Raw genomic sequence first — 23,051 nt, 5'->3', positions numbered from 1 at the left:
CATATAAATGGTAACAGTGTGAATTCATTTGCTCCCCACAGTTTCATGCCCTTATGGTTTATCAAACCAATGACAGAATGATAGAATTGGGAAGGAGAACAAAGGGAAGGAAGGAGAAAGGCAAAGTTGGAGGTGTGTATTAGTTAAAGTAAAACAAAAAACCTAAATCTTAATGGTGTATCACAATTAAAATTTACTTCTTGCTCGTCTAAGTGGAGGATGGAGGGCAGGAGAATCTGTTCCTGCTACTGTGCAGAAATGCGGGAGGAGAGAGGCTCTTCCAGTGAAGAGCGGGACTGCCGTTATCTCCCTGGACACCGGCAGATGGAGGAGAAGCTAGTGCAGTGTCTCCAGGCAAATAACCCCTTGGCCAAGGTCAGTCATGTGACTGCAGTGGAGGCTGCGAAATGGACTTAGGAGGGAAGGAAAACTAGTTTAAGTAAGTTTCAGCCACAAGGTCTAAAACGACAGGTCTGGGAGGAAGCATCTGCTAAAGGCTAGATCATGAGAAGTAAAAAACAATAAAATAGAAAAGACATTGAAAGTCTCATGGAAAAGGTAATGAAATAGATGAGAAGGAATGAGTGAAAACTATGAAAGCAAGAATAGGGTTTCTAAAAGGGAGAGAGATGGTATGAGCAGCAAGGAGAAAGATGCTGAATGAAGGCTTAATTTAAGAAAAACATTGACCAGTTATTGAATTATGCCAAAAAGTGACCTCAGCCTTAGAAAAGTGAAAGTGGGCTTTTTGGTATGTTTTAAACATATTCTGCAATAAGCACCTGAGTGTCAGACATCACAGAGCTTAGTCCTACTTGATCAAAAAGATAATCAAGACTGGTAATAAAACTGTGAAATATGCAGAACTCCCTGAGTAAAGAGTTTCCATTTTGTCTAGAGCTTTCCATTTAGGTTGGTTGTAAAATTCAGTCCCCATGCCTGTAAGATTAAAAGCCAAGCTGCCTGAGAAGGCTAACTATATCATCAGGAAGAGAAGAGTGAGAGTTTTCTCATCAATAAAGATATCTAAACTAAAGGCCACGTCATGCTTTGGTAGTTTATGTATTTGTGTGATTTATGTGCCCTGTCAAACAGTCCATCCCTGTATATATAGTAGTTGATAAAGTATGAAGACAGATGAACATAGAGAAAAAAATGTATCTGTTATAACAGAATTGTGATTGTTTTTTTCTTTTGCCCAGTCCTTCTTTTGGATATTTTAAAGTATTTGTTTTAGTATGTTTTGTAATTTTACTAAAATTTTAACAAATATTCTTATTTCTCCTTTATTCGTTATTCATTCGTTCAACAAATACTTGCTGAGGGTCTTCTCTGTACCAGATAGAGTTCTCCCAGTCAGTATTTTTTTTTAAATTTATCAAAATACTGTCAGTTACAAGGTGTCAATTTCTGGTGTACAGCACAATGTCCCAGTCTTGCATATACGTATATTTATTTTCATATTCTTTTTCATTTAAGGTTACTACAAGATAATGAACATGGTTCCCCACTCCATACAGCAGAAACTTTTTTAAAATCTATTTTTATATATAGTGGCTACATTTGTAAATCTCAAAATCCCAAATTTATCCCTTTCCACCTCCTTTTCCTGGTAACTGTAAGACTTCATTATGTCTGCAGGTCTGTTTCTTTTTTGTAGGTGAGTTCGTAGTGGCTTTTTTTTAGATTTCAGATATGAATAATAACATGGTATTTTTCTTTCTCTTTCTGGTTTACTTCACTTAGAATGACAATCTCTAGGTCCAACCATGTTGCTGCAAATGGCATTGTTTTATTCTTTTTTATGACTGAGTACTATTCCATTGTATAAATATACCACAATTTCTCTTTTTTTTTTTTAACATTTTTTATTGATTTATAATCATTTTACAATGTTGTGTCAAATTCCAGTGGAGAGCACAATTTTTCAGTTATACATGAACATGTATATATTCATTGTCACATTTTTTTCTCTGTGAGCTACCGTAAGATCTTATATATATTTCCCTGTAATTCTCATTGTAGTTTTGATTTGCATTTCTCTGATAATTAGTGATATTGAACATTTTTTCATGTGTCTATTGGCCATTTGTATGTCTTCATTAGAGAATTTCTTGTTTAGGTCCTCTGCTCACTTTTGGATTGTGGTTTTTTGTTTGTTTGTTTGTTTGTTATTAAGTTGTATGAGCTGTTTATATATTCTGGAAATTAAGCTTTTTGTCAGTCATATCATTTGCAAATATTTTCTCCCATTCTGTACATTGTTGTTTTATTTTGCTTATGGTTTCTTTCGCTGTGCAAAAGCTTATAAGTTTAATTAGGTCCCATTTCCTTATTTTTGCTTTTATTTGTATTGCCTAGGTAGACTGCCCTAGGAGAATATTGCTAGGATTTATGTCAGAGAATGTTTTGCATATGTTTTCTTCTAGATTTATTGTGTCTTGTCTTATATTTAAATCTTTAAGCCATTTTGAATTTATTTTTGTGTATGGGGTGAAGGAATGTTCTAACTTCATTGATTTACATGCTGCTATCCAATTTTCCCAATACCACTTGCTGAAGAGCCTGTCTTTTCTCCATTTTATATTCTTGCCTCCTTTGTCAAAGATTAATTGACCATAGGTCTGTGGGTTTACCAGTCAGTACTTCTTGAAAGGAAAAGAATCTGGTTAGTAGGGAGAGGATATGTTTCTTTGGGAAATTCAGGGAAGAGTAACTCTGTACTGCTGATAACGTTCTTAAATATACAGTGTTTAAGAGATTGTTGGCATCACAGTGTGAGTATTCCTCTTGGCACACCGGAGTATTCCTCTTTGCACACCGGATGCCCTGACCACTAGATTGATAGGGATAGAAAGGTTTTAAATGTAGGCAAGGAGGGAGCGATGACCCTAATCAGAATGAGGTGCGTCAAGATATCTACTTGACATGTCCAAAAGTTTGAAGAAAACCCAAGTTTTTAGTTTAGATTTACTGCTAGTAGTAGTATCTTGCCTGAGTGGAAAATGGAAAATAATGAAAAGAAGGAGATTAAATAGTTTCCATAATCCTACCATCCAGATATGGCTGTCTAGACTAACATATTTGATGTTACTACAGGTAATTCTGATAATGCTGTATATGTTCTGTAATATAACTTTTAAAAACATTCTAACATGAAGAAATATGAACATTTCTCCAGATAAGCTTGATGATTGCAGAATATTTTCAGGACATGTTTTATCTAAACAGTTCTCTCTTATTAGACACAATTCATTTTTAATTCGGGCTATTATAATGTCACTGCAGATGGTTTTTTGTATACACATTTCATGATTCAGTTCTTAGAACGAATTTGTATAAGTTAAATTGCTGCAGGGGGAATTTTCACATTTTAAAAATACTTGCCAAATTGCCTTCCAGAAAGGCAAAGCCGATTGCAGTTACTACTAGCAGTGTATGAGACTGCCCTGTTTTCTGATCCTCTGCCAAGACTATCTTCTTTTAATTTGAACTTGAGAGCATCACAGATACGTGAAATTATCCAGCAATAGCTCTCTCTTTAAAAGTAATTTTTGCCTATCAGAATAAAGTTAGTGTGAAGTACTGTGAAGTGTAATATGGAGTTATTCTCAGATATGCTTCATGTCTTCCACCACTTTTATTTTATTAAATTTGTTTCATAGGTTATCACTATGGGGGGTCAATTATCACTGGCCTTCAAATGTAATTTTACATTCACTAATAGAGACTGTCATATGATTTTAATTTATATGACTTTTTTGGCCAAAAATAATTCCATGATTTGTGAAAGCTATGTATTAATTACAAGTCAAAAACAGAAATCTCAAATATAATTTCTTTAATTCCAACTCTACCTAATACAACAACTTATGCTGGAAATAAAGTAATGTTATCCTTATTTTACGACTCTTTTGGCAAAAAATATCACCACAGTTTGTGAAGACAGTCTAGTAATCTTTTGAGACAAAATACGTCTCAAACATTGTCTTCAACTCCATTTTCACCTAATACGGTAACTGTTGCTGAAAATGAAGAGTTTCTACCTTTTCTTTTCCCTAGATAACAAATTAAGTTACAACCAAATCAGAGCAACAAATTAAGTTACAAGCATATCGAAGCAGCAAAGTCCTCCTCCTCTCAGATACCCCACACTTCAGCCATGATGGATTATTGCCTTTTTTTTTTTTAAACGCAGTATGTATTTCATTTTTATAGCTTTGTAATTTGGCTCACATTGCTTCTTCTGTCTCCAACACTCTTTCTTTTCTACCTTGTGAACCCCCTGCTCATTCTTCAAAACTAATATGTGGTAGACATGACACAGGGTGCCTTGTAGAACTACCAAAGTTCTTATTAAAGGGTGGGCTGGATGTAGTTAGCTGTGTTTGTATTTTGGGATCTGGGTAGCCAAGCTAGCCAAGCAGACCAGAGGTGAACCCCAGTTCAAAGCTGAACTAATCAGAACCCTCGCCCAAGAATTTGGAGTGGAGTCTCTGAGAGGCTAAGCAGTTTGCTGAGCAGAGCTGAGCCCGAAGCCACTTGTATTGGGGACAGGATATGTGCTACTGTGACAAGCAACAGACATGTGCAAATTACAGTAGAGCAGAAATCATTAGCAAGCTATGAAGCCAGTCTGCAGAATGGTTTTCATACCAATTTCCATGGGAGGTTGCATTCCAACCATGTATCCCTTTTACTTTCTCTAGTTTAATGGTTTCTCTTCCTTAAAATAAATGGACTTGAAGAGAAGATGGTCCAAATACCACTGCTTCCCTGAAGCTTTTTTGGAGCACCTACAGGCTGATTTAATCACTTTAATCTGTTGTTAGGTAGTCACAATATCTTATAAAATGTCTTTCAATAGAAAAGATCTAAAATGGATTTTTTACTATAAGCTATAAATAATGCTAAGTATTATTATAATGCATGCATTATTCTCACATCTACGCTCTAAAGTTGGTATTCACTCCACATTACTAATGAGGTTATATCCTTTGCCCAACATCATTTAGTTAGAAACAGAGTGGGCCATGATTCCATCACAAATCTGATTCCATGCACTATGTCTCAAACCACTGTACTGAACCAAACCCCAGCACTAATAGTTGTTTATCATCCCCTTTTGCTAAAAGGTGAGTTCCTTGACATTAGAGAGGATATTATGTACATTGTTTCAAATTCCAGTATAGTACCTATTGAGCACCAAAGGCTCAGTAAATGTTAATTAAATTAAAATTCTCTAGCATTACCCAGTTGGTAGTCTCAAATTATAGATTTGTCTGTTTCTAAGCTGTTAACATTAGGACAGATATAAAGGCCCACATATATACACACATTTGTACAAATATCAGATGCCTAAATTATGGAGACTTTTTTTTAGTGTGGAGATAAATAATTCTATGTTGGTTCTGTACCCAGTAATAATTTAGAAAATATGATAATTGTAATATAGAACTCAATGGAACACATGTTATAAGCCTAATGGTAGCATTGTCCATTTCTCTTTAAGATTATAAACAAAGTTGGTAGCTTGATAAAGTTAGATATTATAGTTAAAAGTGAAGAAAAATTTAATGATTTTACCTGAAATTTCCCTAAGGTGCTAATTTGACTATGTGATTAGAAATACTGAAATTGACAACATTTATGACTACGTAACTATTACTAAGTCCATGATTGAATTGGTATAATTTGATTTACCATGGGAAAAATCCATAAATTGTTTTGATCTGCTGAAATTTGAACAGTCACATTTGGGTTGCATATCTTTATTTTTTTCCATATAATATATTCCCATCCTCATTCTTATCAGTATATTTCAGGTTAAACAAAATTTGAAATATTTAACTCTTCTAGCAAAACAATAAAAACGGTAACAACTTAATTTTGTATTTAATAATTATTTTGAAATCAAAGGAATTGGAACAAGTCTACCTTTAACTAACTACCTTTAACTAAAAACTAAAACAGAGATGACTGTTTAGTGTGAAATTGTTAGGAAGAGCCTATATTTCCCTCCTCCTCCTTTGATACAATTTATCGAGAGTTCAGTCATCACTAGATCAATGATAAGCAGGCATCTGGACATTTGCCCATGACACCCCTTGTGAGGAGCTACAGAAAGTCTGCTTTTTATATTCAGATTTTGTTTCCAAAATGAGTCATTATCTTATCCTACAACAATATCAGCTCAGGAACACAAAAAAATTCTCTACTAATGGCACAATATAAAACAAAAACACTGGAAACAATTTGTCTGTCAATAATGACTCTAAGTAAATTACAGAATAACCATTCCAAAATGCCACACTTTCAAGGCAACCATTAAAAGAAATGAGACTCCTCTCTATGTATTACCTAGACTGATCTGTGAGACACTTAAAACGTACAAGGCACAGGGCAGTGTGGAGTATGCTACCATTTGAGGAAATACCTTGTGAATGCATTCCCAAATTCTTCTGTTTTCCATTCAAATAAATTGTTAAAATACTCCTCAAATATTAACAGCCACTATCTAAAATGTTAGAGGTTCCTTACATGATCCTGTTTTGTATTGTATCTGACTTCCATCTTCCAGCCTTCATTACTAGCTAATAAAGTATCTGCAGTTTTCCTGATACTTTTTTCACCTTAATAAATGTGCAGAATTTCATTTTGATATGCCTTTCTAACTCATCAGATGGGTAGGAAGAAGAGGCATCTGCCCGTGGTAGGTTTCTTGTCCTCCCATCCCCATCAGGCCACGGGAAGCAAGAAGGGCTAGAACCAGGACTGGTGCTGAGATGTACAGAGGCAGAGTCTGGCCTCAGCCCGTTCCTGTAGGAGTGAAGGGATCCCATAACCAAGGCCCATTTAAACCATTGCTCCTCTCCCCTCTTAAAACAGAGGCCCTTCTTTCTTATTTTTGAAGAAAGGGTTTCCTGTTTCCTCTATTGTGCTTTATTGGAGACAGCAGGCCTTAGAATTGGCCTTCCTGGCACATCAGCCAACAAGCACATGTAGAAAAAGAAAGTTTCTCCAGGGTGAGTAAGCTGAAACTTGCAGACAAAAAGAATGTAACAACAGACATCCTGCCGGTTCCCCTCTCAGGGAAGAACCAACCAACCCTTGTGTCTTGTTGGCAAAGACCCTTGAAATCGAACCACTTCCAGGGATACAAAAACAACAAACATTCTAGGACATCTGTGTTATTTAAGGAAATGTTCTGGACAGTTGATCAGTCACTGTCCTCTGGAGTGCCTCAAAGCCAGCATTGTGTGGTTTGGATGTGGACTTTTTGTATATTACAGAATAAGTGTAAATTAGGACCGTTGCACTCCCCTTCCCCCATCTCGTATTTGCCAGTATCAACGTTGGCAAGTAAAAATGCAAAGTCAGTATAGATTTCATTTCTGTGGATTTTCTTTTAAACAATAAACCCGCATCCTTATTCTAATCAACAGATTTCTGGTTAAGCAAAAATTGAAATATTCAACTCACCTAGCAAGAGAAAAGAATGAAATGAAAGAGGATTTGTGGTTTTTATGTAATAATTATTTAAAAATCAAAGAAATTAGAGCAAGTTTTTCTGGCATGAAGTGGTATTTAAGATACTTCAAATTAACTAATTTGGTACAAAATCTGCATGTATTTATCAATTGTTTACATGCAAACACCACATACATACAGCCCGCTCAGATCACACTGCCAAAATTTATCTATACTTGTAACACTTTATGGTATTAAATGTTAAATTTTATTTCAAGGACTATCACAGCCTAGAGGTAAACATAATCCAAGCACTGAGATAGTACATTTTGGAAAATAAGCTAATATTTTCATGATTAATTTTATATACCTATCATTTGCCATTCTAAAAGCTCCTTGCATTCTAGATTCTAGAATTAAAAGGGGAAAGGCTTATGCATTTAGGAAGTGTCAGCTGAAATTATTTATTTCAATTCAATATAGAATATTAGAATCAAGATAACAATCAATGTGTACAAAAATTTACATAACGAGAAGAACAATAGACAATGCAGCACCTTTAGAAAAATAATTAAAAGTTTTGTTGCATTTACAAGTAAGTGCCACACTGAGAATTTACAACACAGTAATTTACTGCAATCAATGACAGGGGAGTTCCATAAAGAAACAAAGCTCTTACACTCCAGATTTTCGGAAGGTATTATTGGAATGTTTAACTGTAACCACAGAATTTGTATATCCTTAAGGATTGAGCTCACAAAAGTCACAAACGGTTTTCATAGAATATATTAGGTAAATGGAGTCCACTGTGTTCGGACAGCTGGCTTAGTGTCTCTGACAGGTGTGAAGCCGAGAAGAATTACTGGCTTGATGGTGATCTTTCTGTATCCGGCAGGACAGGCCTTCTCCGCAGTAACAACGCTGGAATATCTCCAGCCCGTGGGAGCCTTTTCTCCTGTGCTTGGTGCACACTTGACCTTCTTTGAGGACAGGTTTACAGATTTTGGACCAGAAATGTCTAGCACAACACAACCCTGTGGCACAGTCTGATGATCGGAGACAGACAGAGCCTTCTTGTCCTAGGAAGGAGGAGACAATAGGAAAAGCACATGGTCACTGCTAAGCCTCCGTTATTTCATTAAGGTAGTCCAAAAGACACTTTGAGGTGCTTACCAAAAAGAATGAGTCTTAAGGTCTTTTAACCTACCTTTGCTATGATACATTTTTGCAGACAGTGTAGTTCTTCTGGGGTACCCATCCAGGGTGCTGTGATCATTACCAAAGCTTTCAATAATGGTTTCCTCAATTTCCCCTCGATGGAAATGATTGTGATCAGAAGGCATACATATTCCTAAGGAAGGAGAAGATAGTGTTTAACCCCTGACCTGGAATGTGTTACTGCTAATAGCTGTGACAGTGGCAGTCTGTTATACCTGCACCGACTTGAGTTACCTCATTATAGTAATATTATTTTAAACATGAACCAAACTTCCTTTCTACTGTTAAAGCAAAATTCCCCAAGTGGATAGAAGCGTCAGTGTGCACTCATAGGCAATATCCCCAATCTAGCCATTTAAGACACTTCCCACCAACTGTGGTAGTGGCAATGAGATTTCTGCCCATTTTAATATCACCCTTGGGATAAGAAAAATAAAATCAGTCACTTAAAGTTTTTAAAAATAACTTCTCTGCCCTTAGTGCTATATGGGTACTGCCAGACTAAGTTAAGCAAATGCAACACCAGATGCCTCGAAGATTACAATCTCACTCACCAGTTACTTTACTGTATAATTTCTGTATTACAGAGATTTAGTTCATCCCGGAGTATTACTGGGTCCTAAGAAGGGTCGCCACCCTTCAGTTTATTTCTGGAGACTTCTTTGGCTGTCTGAATCTACCTCTTTGAGACATTAAATTTTAGTGGACATGTGGTTGAGGGGAGGAGTACTTATTTTATGGCAGCGGGACTTGGAGGCAGAGAAGGATGGAGACGCCAAGGATGCAAGGCTATCAAGGTCTCCCTTAAGAATGGCCAGCACAGATAAATCACTGTCTGCTGACAGATAACAGTTTGAACGGGGATCGTGAGGGAGAGGCACTATAAGAAAAATGAAAGAGGCAACTAAACATCCCTTCTGGTTTCCTTGGTCTCTTTATAATTCCACCTCCCCACCCCATCTTTCTCAAATGGTGTCAAGACTCTCCCTAGACAAATTTTTGTGTAAGGGTCCATTCTGAGGTAAGACGTCGTGTTAAATAATCGAGGGGCACGGGAAGATAAGGAGCTCCAGAACTTCCTTCCTTCTCTTTGCTCCCGAATTTAACACTCGCCACGAAGGTGTTGCAGGGGAACCTCTCACGCTGAAGTCCCACTTGCAGGTGGTGCAGCGTGTTCTCAGAAGCAGAGCGTTGTCTCCCAGCGGTGGGCTCAGGCTCGTAGAGGGTAGTTTGAGTCTGAAAGGGAGCTGCCCGACTCACCATTTTTGCAGTAATTCCCAGGACAGCACATAGCATGACGCATGCAGCGTTTTCGGCGCTTCCTGCAGGCGAGGCAGATTTGCGCACCGGAGCCCGCTCCGCGGGTGGGACTCGCGCAGTACTCATCAGTGCTGCACTCCTCGTCCTCGGCACATGGGTATGGCTGTGGGAATGGGGCCAGGAGAGGGTGAGGCACCTGGGCATCCAGGTACCACACTCCTGAACTTGGATGCTCATCAGAGTCCCTTTCTGCCCACCTCTCCAAAAGCTGTTGCCGCCCACTGCACCGAAAGGCAGATTTTCCGAATAAGCCTTGAACCGCGCACACCTAGCACGTTCTACTCCCTCCTCCCCAAATGAGACCACTTCAAGGTCACAGAGTTCCCAGATCCCTGAGACCCTTCTCACCTGGTAGTTGTCAACCGTCTGGTACTTGTTGCCGCCCTCCAACAGAATTCCGGGAGCAGCGCTGACTGCGGAGCCTGGGTGCCCGGCAGCGCCGCCCAGCGGTGGGGGCAGGTTCTTGATGGCGTTGGAATTGACGAGAACCGAGTTCAAGGTGGCGCTCACTCCGAGCAGAGGGTGGCTGCAAAGAGCCGCAGCTACCAGGGCTACCAAGACCCGGGCAGCACCTACTGTGCCCAGAGTCGTCATCTCAGAAAGGCTCAGGGAGAGAAAGAGAAAGGAATGTCACTTCGCAAGCCTGGTCTCCTGGAAGCCGTGCCGGCGCAGCTGCAGAGTCAGTGTTCCCAGAGCCTCCGCCGGTCCCGGAGTCCTCACTGCGGGGCTCTGCGCGGCCACCGCCACCGCGGCTGCCTTTATACTGCGGGCTCTGAGCATTCCGGCCCCTTGGGGGGAGACAACAAAGCCGGGTTGGGATTTCAAAGCGTTGGGAGGGGCTGGGAGGGGGTGTGTTTGTGTACATGAAGGGGAGCCTTTGACAATCTTCACCCCGCCCCTCCCTTGCGCGCGGCCGCCGTTCTGCCCAGCTCACCTTCGGGGTGATGGTAATCAGTGAGCATTAGAGGAAACGACTTTAATAAATGCGGAAAGACGGTGGAACTTCGGGAACTTGGGTGCCCTTGCCTTGAAGTAGGGATTGGAATATCGGGATCTGAAATACTTTTCATACAGGCATTGTGATACTCTCTGCAAAACCACTTATCTCTTCCTTATGCCAGTACTGATTTATTGAGCGCGTAGATAATATTCAGTATTAAGTACAAATCAATTAGTAATTCAAAGTCTAGCGAGAGGGTCAAGTGGCCGTTGCAAGTTGCTGATTAACCCTTTACAGTCACGGTTTTCAGATTTGTGGTGAGATCCTTTGCTTTAAGTTCCTTCAGTTCCTTCCCCTGGCTTCTGTGCCCACCACCTCCCCCAGCCCCCGCCACCCGCCACCACGGGAAAAATGTGCAAAGAGAAAGACATTAGCACATCAAACGAGGGTAAGAAGGAAGAAGAACTAATTCTCTTTTGATGGGAAGTTTAGAGAGGGAGGCGAGAGACTGGCGTTTGGAAACGAGATCAGGGGTGGAGGGAAGAGGGAAATGACCATCCGATAATCAAGCTATTTAATGTGCTTTGAATCTGAGCAGTCGCGGCAGTAGATGAACTTGATTAGGCAGACGCGCGAGATCAAAGTGGCCAGGACGAAAGCGGACAGGGTCCGACGGCTGGGTCAGTGGTCCTTCCCTGGTTCCCCCTTCTCAGTGGTGGGCGAACACAGGGCGATAAGAAACCCTTAAGGCTTAGCGCCTGCCTTCCTCGTTAGTATTTCATATCGCAAAGCTTGAGAACGCCTGTGTCTGAACCGTTCACGGGACCAGGGAATACCCGCTCTGGGGAGATGCAAGACTAGCTTCAGGAAAGGAGAAGCTCAAAGTGAATTTGCTGTCATTTAAATCAGTGTGTACAAATAATACGGTTACGGCTAGTGTGTAAGAATGCTGTTCTGCCTATACACTGGAAATAACTGATTCAACAAAAACATATTGGAAGTTTAGTGCTGGGGGAGTGGGCAACCCCTTCAGGTTGTTCCCCCGTTGTGGGGGTGCAGAGAATACAAATATTCTAATTATAGTAGTAATAAAAGACAAATGTACACAGCTCTTCTTAAAGCAGGTTGGTGTTATGTCACAAAATGGACAGTTACTATGTGAATTCAGCAAAAGAAGAGGTGATTGAATAAGAAACGTTAAAAAGATTAGGACACGTACGTATATTGAGTGCTCCCTAACCTACAGGGTGTTTATGATCACTCTGCACACTGACCTACATAACTTGGGCCAGCACCAAGTGTAGCCAGTGATAGTTTTTCAGTAGTATAGTAATCCTAAAGTTAAGTGAGGGAGGGGTAATTTTTTTTTTTAAGTTTGTAATGGTCTGTGTTCTAAATCCTTGGATTTCAGAGGTCACATTAAGAACATTTTCTAAACAATTCTTTAATATTGCCTCTAGTTACACTGGTGGCCCTCCTATCCCAAATTCCATCTATCCAGTGAAATTTCCTCTGGTTTACTGACAATTCTTGGTTGAAATTCTAACGTGGATTAACTCCCACATATTTCTTTAGTTTTGTTTTTTTTTATGAACATATACAATGACCAAGACTTGGCTACTACTCTAGAAATTTTTGGAACAAATTTAAATTTGGAAACAAAGGGGAGATTGTTTATATTGGATTTTTTAAAAATGAGTCTAAGAAATGAATATGTCAGTATACTTTTTACTGAGAATCAGTAATGAACCAGGTCTCCCTCGGGCAGATACGTGGTGACCCTCAGCCAACGTGAAGTCTATACAGACAGGGTAGAGCCATAGGGGATTTTAGGTACCATATTATCACTTGCAGAATATTGATGATAATGTCAATAATCGATGTTAAGCATCTTCAGTGTGGTAAAAAAAAAAAAAATCTACAATCTGTCTTGAATTCTTACCGAGTTGAAATGTGGAGAATTATTACTATTCCTATTACCCTATTTAAATAGAATATTTATTAAATATTTCTGAAAATATGCTTGAGCCACACTAAAAGCAATCTCTTTGCCTCTTTTTAGGAGGGATGGTACATGTTAATACATTTAACCAGTTTGGCTGATTAAGAGCTGGAATTCACAAATGAAACCATTGTCTAGAGGCCAAAAAAAGGTGTGGGGGGGAACAATTTAATTAGCAAAAGGAAAACTTTAGCAAAAAGGCATGTTGCATAAATTCATTCTTGATCCTTGTACATATATGTCTGGTATGGTTTAATATTCATTAAGCTTGGATAGAGTGTTGTGTTGAGTTAGGGGAGTTAGGGCCAAGAGCAGCATTTCAAGAGCAGAGCCTTCCCCCCTTTCCGTGTTCTTCCTGAAATTGTCATGATCTGAAAGCTAATAATAATGATTTGGTCAATATCTGAGTTCCTATTATGAGCTAAGCACTGTATGCAGTGTAAAAAAAAATGAGTACTCACAGTATCTATCTATAAATAATTTAGTGGGAGGATGGGAAATAAACTCACTAATTATGCAGGAGAGAACTTAAGTAAGAGATCCCCAGAGAGACCCAGGTCTATAGCAGGCCAGTCCTTTGTTCCAAATGGAAACATTTACTTGGTCAGTGGAATCTTCATTTGAAAATCCTTTTCATGATTGAATTTGCTTAATGGCAACAGAAGAGCAGGATGAGTAAGGAGGCAGAGTGAAGTTCATTGTTCCAACAGCATCTAGTTCATATACAGTGAGTGCCCATTATATGCAAAACGGTACCCTAGTCCATTTGGGAGTATACCTCCAACGTCTTAAAGAGGGCCTTTTTGTTCTCAGAAAGCTGAATTCAGTCTTTGAGTTGTTGGGGAAACAAATATACCTACGTGGGAATGGAGGGAGAAATTTTTTCCAAAACAGATTCTACTTTGGCACATAGTAGGTCATGGGGAAGATTGTATTTTGGGGCATATTCGATCTAGTAATTGTGACCAGCAAGCTTCAAGGAAGACAGTGTTCTGCTAACTGTGACTTTCTCCTGCAGACAGATGATGGAGGTGGTAAGAGTTGCAGCAGGTGTAGTTGGTTTATTAAGCCTAGTTTATTTAGTTCTGTAGGGACTCTGCCTCTCCTTTGATCTGGCTTAAACAGAACCGTAACTAATACAGTAAGTTTAAAATTGTGCATTAGATTTTAGAATAGGTGGAATATGTTTACTGACGTGGAACTTAGCCACAGAACTCAGGAATGTTATAATGCGTGCCTTCTTCATACTCTCAGCGCTGTATGCCTGGCATAGATGCTCATCAACCTCTTTATCCATGAGGTAGAGAGACAAAGACACTCCAAAAAACACAGTGTTATTTGCAAACATGTTTTTCATCTTTCTTATTTCAGATTCTTACTTGACTGCTGCATTGTTAATTCACTACCTCCCTCTCTCTTTTCCTTTCTCCCTTCCTCCCCTCCTTCTTTGTGTCTTTCTCTTTGTTAAACCAAAGGAGACAGATCTGTTGCCATTTGCTTTTACTTCACTAGGAAAACATTGAAAAAACATCATTTCATACAGCGAGGGTTGCCAACATTTTTGTAGGCACTGATCCTGAATTTATAGTAGGGAGCCCTCATTCCTAAGTCTAGTGAAAAATGTTACGACTTTCTCATTGGCCTTTAAAAGATTTTGGTCTTAATGCTCTTCATGATGTTAAAAGAGCTTTTAGAGCAGGCCTGTGTTACTACTCCCGAGAGGACGGATTAGGCTTTTCTGCACTCCTCAGTAAAAAGAGAAGGCGAGATTTGACAATGATTATGTTTATTTGGTCAGTGGAGATGGCCAGCCCAGATAAATCAGGCTCCATGGTAGCTTTCTACCCTAGCTCAGAAGACGTGTTTTACAGGAGCTGGATATTCAGAAATGATCTGAGAATGGGACTCACAACCTAGAAACCTTTAACTAAAAATCAGACAAACTTTTCTGATGTCCTGACACTTAGAAAGGTTTGTGGTATGTAGTCACAGGGAGTACAGAACTGCCCCTTCAACATCCCTTAAAGGATTTGACATTTCCAGCCATGAAGACAGACCAGTGACAGCAGAAAGTAGGGTGCATGATCCTCTTGAAACATTCTCCAGTGCTAGAGAAAAATCATTTTCTTCCACGTCACTGGGTTTCTGTTATCACCTCCTTTGTAATGCAGTCACTCTCCAAGAGTCACGCCCAACAAAGGTGCCATGGTTTCAGGAGTCTGGGGCTGGAACTCTGTGCCCTGGACACTGCTGCTGTGACAACCACCAGCTGGCTGGTTCATATGGGGACTTGGTCAAGCCATTTAACTCTCAGTGCTGGTGCTGGTGTTGGTCTTTCCTTTATAAAATAGCGTGATGGGGAGGTAGAGAGGTATCTTCTGATTACAAAAGCTTCTCCCTCTCTCCCTCTCTCCCTCTCTCCCTCTCTCCCTCTCTCCCTCTCTCTCCCTCTCTCCCTCTCTCCCTCTCTCTCCCTCTCCCTCTCTCTCCCTCTCTCCCTCTCTCTCCCTCTCTCTCCCTCTCTCCCCTCCCCCCCCCCCTCAAGCACTGCCCTGGAGCAAGGCCTTTTGTATTCTGATTAAATGAGAACATCCTGCAAGAGAATTGTTCTTTCAGGCAGTCTAAAGTAATAATCACTGGCATCAATACTGTATTTTGATTTTGAAGAAAATGCATAAGATTCTTAAAGAAAACATATCAGTTTTAAGTCTCTGGAAATAAGGTAAATTACTTAAACCAGGTGATTTTTTAAAAAGATATACATCCATTTAGATATAGATTTATAATTCATCATGCATGTTCTTGGAGAAAATTCAGCAAATACAGAAAAGTTCAAAATAAAAGTCAATAGTTACGTGCAACCCCACCACTCAAAGGAAACCACAGTTTACTTCTAGTCTCTGCACACACGTACACAAACACATGCCCATCTATGTGGATAGAAAGGAAGAGAGAGGTTTTTTTGTTGTTGTTTTGGTTTTTTGCCTCACAGAATTGACTGTAATGTTTTAGAGATTTCTTCCAATAATCACTAAATCTCAAACTAGTGAATTGTGATGGGACCTTGAGGTGAAAAATAGAAAGCGGGACCTTGAAAACTCTACTGTCCCAAGATTCTGTCTTAGATTCTCCAGGGAATGAACCAGGATGTTAGGCTAGAAACAGAAGCATTAATTTTGGCGGGAAAGGGAAGGGATAAACAGTGCAAAGGATTCTTCATCACCCTTAAGTCCCAAAGGTAAAAAATAAATTTCAGATAGGAGCAGAGGAGGGTGGAAGGAGGCGAGGTCGGGGAGCTACTTTTTGGGCAGACCCAGAAACCTCTAAACTCGAGCCCTGCGCTCCAGGCCCAGCCTCCAGCCCTGGATAATTTCCCAGCAGGCAGGCCGGGGGGTGTCCTGCACTAACCAAGCCTCCAGTTCCCATTGTTCACGCGCTCCCGGGAGGCTGCTCACGGTGGCTGCACTTTGGTGTCACAACCCGTCGCCAGCATACAGTAGTGTAAAATGAAGCTTGTTTAAAGACTCTCTTTGATGAGCAAAGATCAAACGGCCTGGGGACCCCCGGTCTTAATCAGACTTGAGCCAGGATGGCATTTTCACAAATAGTCCGTTTGCTCGGCTTTGAGCAGACTTTGTGCTCAGCACATTCATCCGGCTGTGGGGCGGGTAATCTCGGCTGAAGCCCCTTGCCTGGTCGCAAATCCATTCACACTACAATGGTTGCTGTTGGTTTGCTGTGTCAGTTCATGGGCAAATAAATATAGGGCCCTTCTGACTTAATTAAAGGGGGGTTAGAGGAAAGGCGACGGAGGGGAAGATTAAAGCTCCGAGGGACGTCAGGCTCCCCTGTGTCTGGCGCTAAGTGCGAGAAAGCCGCTCTTCTGCTGCCCCCTGGTGGAATTTCCTTAGAAGTTCTTCATAGGGAAGATAAAAATAATTGACCAATCGCTCAGTTTACCCTTGAGAAGATTATTCTCCTGGTCCAGATATTTGCATATTTCTACGCATTCTTCATGCTTCAGCACCTTCGAGGTTGAATATTCTTTTGTCCTTCTTAATATTTCACATAATTCCTTGTTCACAGAATAATTTGAACTTTCACAAATTAGAATTAAAATGACAACTGGGATCCGAGACATAGGTCTCAATAAATGTTCATTTTGTTTGATTGAAGTTGAAAGGCTCTATATTGCATCCCTAGATTAAAATGTCAAGGTCTACAGATTATTATAAATATCATATTACAGGGAAATCCTAGGCCAAATGAATTTTAAGGTCATACATATATAACTATCCAGGAAGAATAAAAATTAAAAATATTATTTTTCATCTATTTGAATGATGAAACATTAACCATTGAAGAGTTCCATGTTCAAAAAGGAGTTACAAACCTATATGGTTATGTAAAATAAGAGTAATATTACACTGTTTAATACTTTTATTTCTTTAGAGCCCTTTTTTACAAGTAGAAAAAGAACACTAGAAAAACTAATAATACATTTTTGAAATGCATCTCCTACATAATGTATGTATCTGTTAAATTAGTAGTTATTTATTATTATTATTTAACAGTTAATTCTAAACTACTCCCCAATTTTTTCTTATAACTCGTTTCTCTTAAGCAGAAGTCCTAGCAGTAAAAAGATGTTTCCTCTCCTACTAGAATTTCTTCTAAAGAATAAAGGATTCTGGGAGTCCGTGAGAAATACTCTTAATGTTCAAGTCAAGAATTGTGTACTAAATTCTTGCTATGTTAGATGCTAAGTATAAAATTGTATACTGTTATTTCAGTATTACAATCTAAAATATATTTACAAGAATGACTTTAAAGTAAGAACCAACTTGACCTCAAACTTTTCAATATGTCACTGTTTGATTGGACCCTCCATGATTTTTTATTGAGCTATGTTTTCCACTAGTATTTTTATTTTTTTCTAACAGTATTATTTTAATTCAGCTGATTCTATTTACAAAACAAGAAAAGCACTCTTTAAAGTGGGCTCTAAGTCTAACTAGTGAAAAGCATTTTGCAAATATCAACAGTTCTGTGAATTCAGCCTCGCTACGAATTTACTTAGAAGGTATAGAAGTGTCAGGCAGAGATCTAGCGGCTAATTAGCTTTCTATCAAAAGCCTATTCCCCTACCCCTTTCTGCTAATATCATTTACTATTATCATTTGCATTTGCTAATAATTTTAGCATGAAACTGTGGATAGAGCTGTGAAGTCTAAGAATCTAAAGCTAAAGCTGTATGTCTGCTTTGTTTTTAAGGTTGTTGATTTGCAGGCAAAGACCTAAATTTGTTTAGAAGATAAACTTGCTATGCTTTATTAATAGCTGAGATTAGAAAAGCAATAAGTTAATAGGTAAATAAGTAAGTAAAAAATAAGTGGGGCTTTTACTTGCAAGTGTGTAAGAAACGGGAGAGCTCACCATTATGCAATATTTTCCTCACACAAATACAACTGATGTAAATAACCTGAAGAATTTGGATGAATAGTAAAATGAAGTAGAACAGAAAGTGATGAATTTGGCATATTCACTACCTTGTTTTAAAAATATAATTTATTTAATGATAAGTTTGTGTACTTTAATTTTTAAAAATGGCAATCCCTGGGCATTGATGTTGGGATCTTTTGTCCCAGTTGCCATTGAACCAAAGTTCAGTTTCACCACATTCAAGTGCACCAGACTGTGTTTGTTCTCAAGGCGAATGCAACCCCAGTAACCCACTCACTTCTCATGGTGAATGGCTGCTGCTTATTTATTTCTTAATCTCTTTTCAACTTTTCAAGACTTCTAAAATACATACATATACTCAGCATTTACATTTCTTTTTCAGTAGGGAGTTGGTCTGCAGAACCCAAACTGCCATTTCGCCATTTCCCCAGAAATGAAAATTCTTTAACTTAAAAAAATATATAAATGCTGTCAGACTGTTATCATGCAATTTTTTCATTGCACTTTGTGAGATTCTTCTACATTAGACTTAGTTAGGACGTTTCTCTGGACTTCAGTATGATTTTGTATTGTCTGAATGTACCAAATTAATGGCCCATTTTCCAGATGATGAGTATTTTGATTTCTAAATTTTGTGTATTTCAGAATCTTCTGTGGGCATCCTCATGTATATCACCTTGTGAACATCTGTTAAATTTTTTTCTAGGAAATATACCAGTGAGTAGAAGTGCTGAGTTGTAGAATATAGACATTTTCAGCTTTATTAAATATTGTAAAGACTGCTCTTCAAAGTTGTAATAATTCACATTTGTACCAGGAAGACATAAGAATTTTACATTGCTGCACCTTTTAACCAATATTGTGTATTTTAAATTTTAATTTTCAAATCAGATGGATGGAAATGGCTTCATTTAATTTTTAAACTTACAGTTACTGATTATTAATGATGTATATATGCATATATTTCTAATCTCTGGAAGAGAAAACTTGATCAAACTCCTTAGGCTAAATGATGTTGATAGACAAACCAGACAAGAATGGATCAAGAAAGGAAAATGACAGGCTACTCTCTTGAGATCATAGACACACAAATCTGAAATATAATATTGGAAAATAAAATACTAGTGTATTAAAAGTGCATGTCATGACAAGTTGAATTCATGCCATGAAAGCACTGGTGGTTAAGTATTAGAAATCTATGACATTTTCTGCAAGTATACCACAATAACAGATTAAGAAGAAAACTATGTGACCTGTTTCAGTACATGCTGAAAAAGAATTGTTGCAATTCAAAAGCTGGTCATGATTTTTAAAAAGATTGACAAACCAAAAACATTTTTAATATGATAATGTATACGTAATAAGACCTATATCAATCATCTAATGGTGAAATTTAAAATCTGGAAAAAGGCAAGAATGCCAAATGTAATTCTGTTATTTTATATTTATTTGGGGTCCAAGTCAACACATTAATTCAAAAAAATTAATGATTGGAACTAGGAAGACTGTAATAAGACATTTCATTATACATGATGATGGTAGCATTATCTGTAAAAATAACCCAAGAGATGGACAGATGAATTAGTGAAATTTCAGCAAAGATGCTGGATGCAAGAGTAATATACAAAAAAAAAAAAACCTCTATTCACTTCCTCTATGCAAATGAAAAAGTTCAAGTCCGAGAATGTAATATTTTAGGTGTTCTTTAAATAACAACAAAAGATATGCATGAATTCTATTATAAAATAGTTCTGAAGGCATTTTAGAAAACGTAAATGATGAAGAGGTATAAATGTCTATGGGTGGAAAAGTATCATAAGGTCATAATTTCTCTTCCAAATTAATCTATAAACTCAAAGTAGTTCAAATCAAAATTCTGAAAGAGGTTTTCATGGAATTTGACCATCTGGTTCTAATATTTATATGGAAAAAAGGACTAAATCAACTTTAAAAGCAGTTACACAGGCAGGGAGGAGGATAGTCCTATAAGATATAAAGAATGTTTGTAAAGTTGTTAATTAAGACAGTTTAGTAGTACTGCTGGGAGAGATAAATATATATGGACTTTCATTATTCTTCCATGTATTTTCATATACATATATGAACTGGAAAAACTGGTCATCTAAATGGAAAAATACAAGTAAAACATATACAAAAAGATAAGTGAGGTGAGAAGATAATGTTTTCTCCTTTAGTTGTTTAAGTGATGAGTTGTACATATAGGGTATCTTTAAAAAAAAATGTTATACCTCCTTCGTATTTTTGAGATAAAACCAAGTTGGCCACTTTTAACATGTATATGTTGTTTGATTTCGTTTTGCTAATACTTTGGGATTTTTTTTGTCCATTTCATGAGAGAGGTTGAACTCTCAGTATTCTTTTGTTCTTATACTTCTATCTGATTTTGGAATCGAGGTTATGCCAACCTCATAAAATAAGGGAAGAGAGTATATTCCTTTTCTACTTTCTAGAAGAGGTTCTGTGAGAATGAAATCATCTTCCTTAAATTAATTTGGAGACACAGGAATTGAGGGCTAGACTTCTGGCTCCTTCTGCCATGATAACCTACATCAGTGCTGTCTGGTAGAACTTTCTGTGGTGCTGGAAGTGCCCTATATCTTCCCTGTCCTGTAATACTAGCTCCTGGCTACCATGTGGCTGGTGAGACTGAAAAATTGAATGTTCAAAACTTTACTCAGTTTTAATTTAAATAGCCACACGTGGCTAGGGGCTACCACTTTGAACAACACAGCCCTGTGTAAGCTCTTGTTGACTGCTGGGGTCCTCCTCCCGCTTCTGCCCCCCGGCACTCCCCAGTGTACCAGTGCCCCTGGTATTTCTCTTACTTTTCTACACCAAACTCTTCCTTGTGGGTCTTGAGTTGCAACCTTTTTTTGTTTTTTGTTTTCTTTTTCCCTTGTGGCTAGGTCTACTATGTCTAGTCTCTTGCTTATTACTCTTTTCCTTTTTGGGGAATTTCTCATAGTCTCTTGTCTACCAAGAGTTTCCTATCTAGTTTGTGTGTGCTGCTGGTACTTATTTACTTATTTTTAAATATCTGCTTTTCTTCTTCTGGCTTTATTAAAGCAAGTGGAAGATTGCTAAAGGGGCTTCAGTGCATATTCTTGTATAGTTTTTCAGATGGGCAAAATTAAAATACAGAAAAGTTAAGGTGCTTGAAGTCATATGGTATATTGGTGTCAGATTCGGGACCCTACTCAAAACTCCTGGTCTCTTACTAGCCTAGTGCTTCTCCAGGAACATACTTGCTTCCAAAAATAAATCAAGTTACATTTTAAATCCCTTTGAAGTGCATCTTTTTTTTCTTTAAAAAATTTTTCCTTCCAGTTTTATGAAGCTTATAATTGACATTTAGCACTGTATACATTTAAGGTGCACAGATAATGATTTGGTACCATGAAATAATTACCACAGTAAGTTTAGTGAGCATCCATCATCTCATACAGATATAAAATCAAAGAAATAGAAAAAATGTGTTTTCCTTCTAATGAGAACTCTTATGATTTACTCTGAACAACTTTCATACATAACATACAGCAGTGTTTATTATATTTATCATGTTGTACATTTCATTCCTAGTACTTATTTATCTTGTAATTGGGACTTTGTGCCTCTTGATTGTCTTCATCTAATTTTCTCTCTCCCCACCCGCCACTTCTGATAAACACAAATTTGATCTTTTTCCATGAGTTTGTTTGTTTTAGAAGTATAATTGACCCATAAAACAATGTTAGTTCCTGTTACACAACATGGTGATTTGATATTTCTGTACATTTCAAAGTGATCACCACAATGTCTAGTTACCACCTGTTACCGTATAAAGATATTATATAATTATGGACTATATCCCCACTCTGTACATTTCATACTCATAACTCATTTATTTTGCAATTGGAAGTTTGGACCTCTTAATCTCCCTCAACTATTTCTCTCTTCCCTCCATCCCCTTTCCATATGGCAAGCACCTGTTTATTCTCTGTATCTATGAATCTGTTTCTGTAATTTTGTTCATTTGCTTTGTTTTTTAGATTCCATGTATGAGTGAAATCATACAGTATTTGTCTTTGTCTGTCTGACTTATTTCACTTAGCATAATACCCTCTAGGTTTATCCATATTGTCGCAATGACAGTTTTACTCTTTTTAATGGTTGAGTAATATTCCATTATGCATGTATGTGTGTATGTATATGTATGTGTGTGTATATATATAGACACACACACACACACACACTGATACACATACACCCCACACATCTTTATCCATTCACCTACTGGTAGGTACTTAGGTTGGCTATTGTAAACAATGCTGCGATGAACATAGGGGTACACATATCTTTTTCAATTAGTTTTTCCATTTTCTTTTGATAAATGCCCAGGAGTGGAATTGCTGGATTGGATGGTAGTTCTATTTTTAATATTTTGAGGAATCTCCATACTGGTTTCCATAGTAGCTGCACCAGTTTACTTTCCAGCCAATGGTGCAGGAGGGTTCTCTTTCCTCCACATCCTCACCAACATTTATTATTTGTTGTATCTTTGATGATAGCCATTCTGACAGGTGTGCTAGTGCTTCACCAGTGACATACTTGCTTCCAAAAAGAAATCATTGGATTATC

The 23,051-nt window shown here is 38.1% G+C and overlaps 1 protein-coding gene across 1 annotated transcript; it reads right to left on the bottom strand.

The window, feature by feature from the left end:
• Nucleotides 1–7,909: 7,909 nt before the first annotated feature.
• Nucleotides 7,910–10,793, bottom strand: DKK1 (dickkopf WNT signaling pathway inhibitor 1). Its single transcript, XM_010971274.2, has 4 exons — nucleotides 10,357–10,793; nucleotides 9,949–10,111; nucleotides 8,678–8,821; nucleotides 7,910–8,549 (listed from the first exon to the last, which is right to left on the bottom strand). Exons 1-4 carry the CDS (start codon nucleotides 10,600–10,602, stop codon nucleotides 8,296–8,298), a joined length of 807 nt encoding a protein of 268 aa, XP_010969576.1. The 5' UTR covers nucleotides 10,603–10,793; the 3' UTR covers nucleotides 7,910–8,295.
• Between the last annotated feature and the right edge of the window lie 12,258 nt (nucleotides 10,794–23,051).

Source organism: Camelus bactrianus, chromosome 11 (genome assembly GCF_048773025.1).
Source record: "Camelus bactrianus isolate YW-2024 breed Bactrian camel chromosome 11, ASM4877302v1, whole genome shotgun sequence".
Lineage (NCBI taxonomy): Eukaryota > Metazoa > Chordata > Mammalia > Artiodactyla > Camelidae > Camelus > Camelus bactrianus.
Note: the sequence above shows the minus strand (reverse complement) of the source record. Positions and strands in the feature narration are given on the sequence as shown.

Bases quoted from the DNA above. Each gene is read 5' to 3' on its own strand.
- DKK1 (XM_010971274.2), bottom strand. From the start codon at position 10,602: ATGACGACTCTGGGCACAGTAGGTGCTGCCCGGGTCTTGGTAGCCCTG. The intron at 8,822-9,948 runs GTGAGTCGGGCA...CTCCTTCCTTAG, and splicing joins TGGGAATTACTGCAAAAATG to GAATATGTATGCCTTCTGAT. The intron at 8,550-8,677 runs GTAGGTTAAAAG...CCTCCTTCCTAG, and splicing joins AAAAATGTATCATAGCAAAG to GACAAGAAGGCTCTGTCTGT.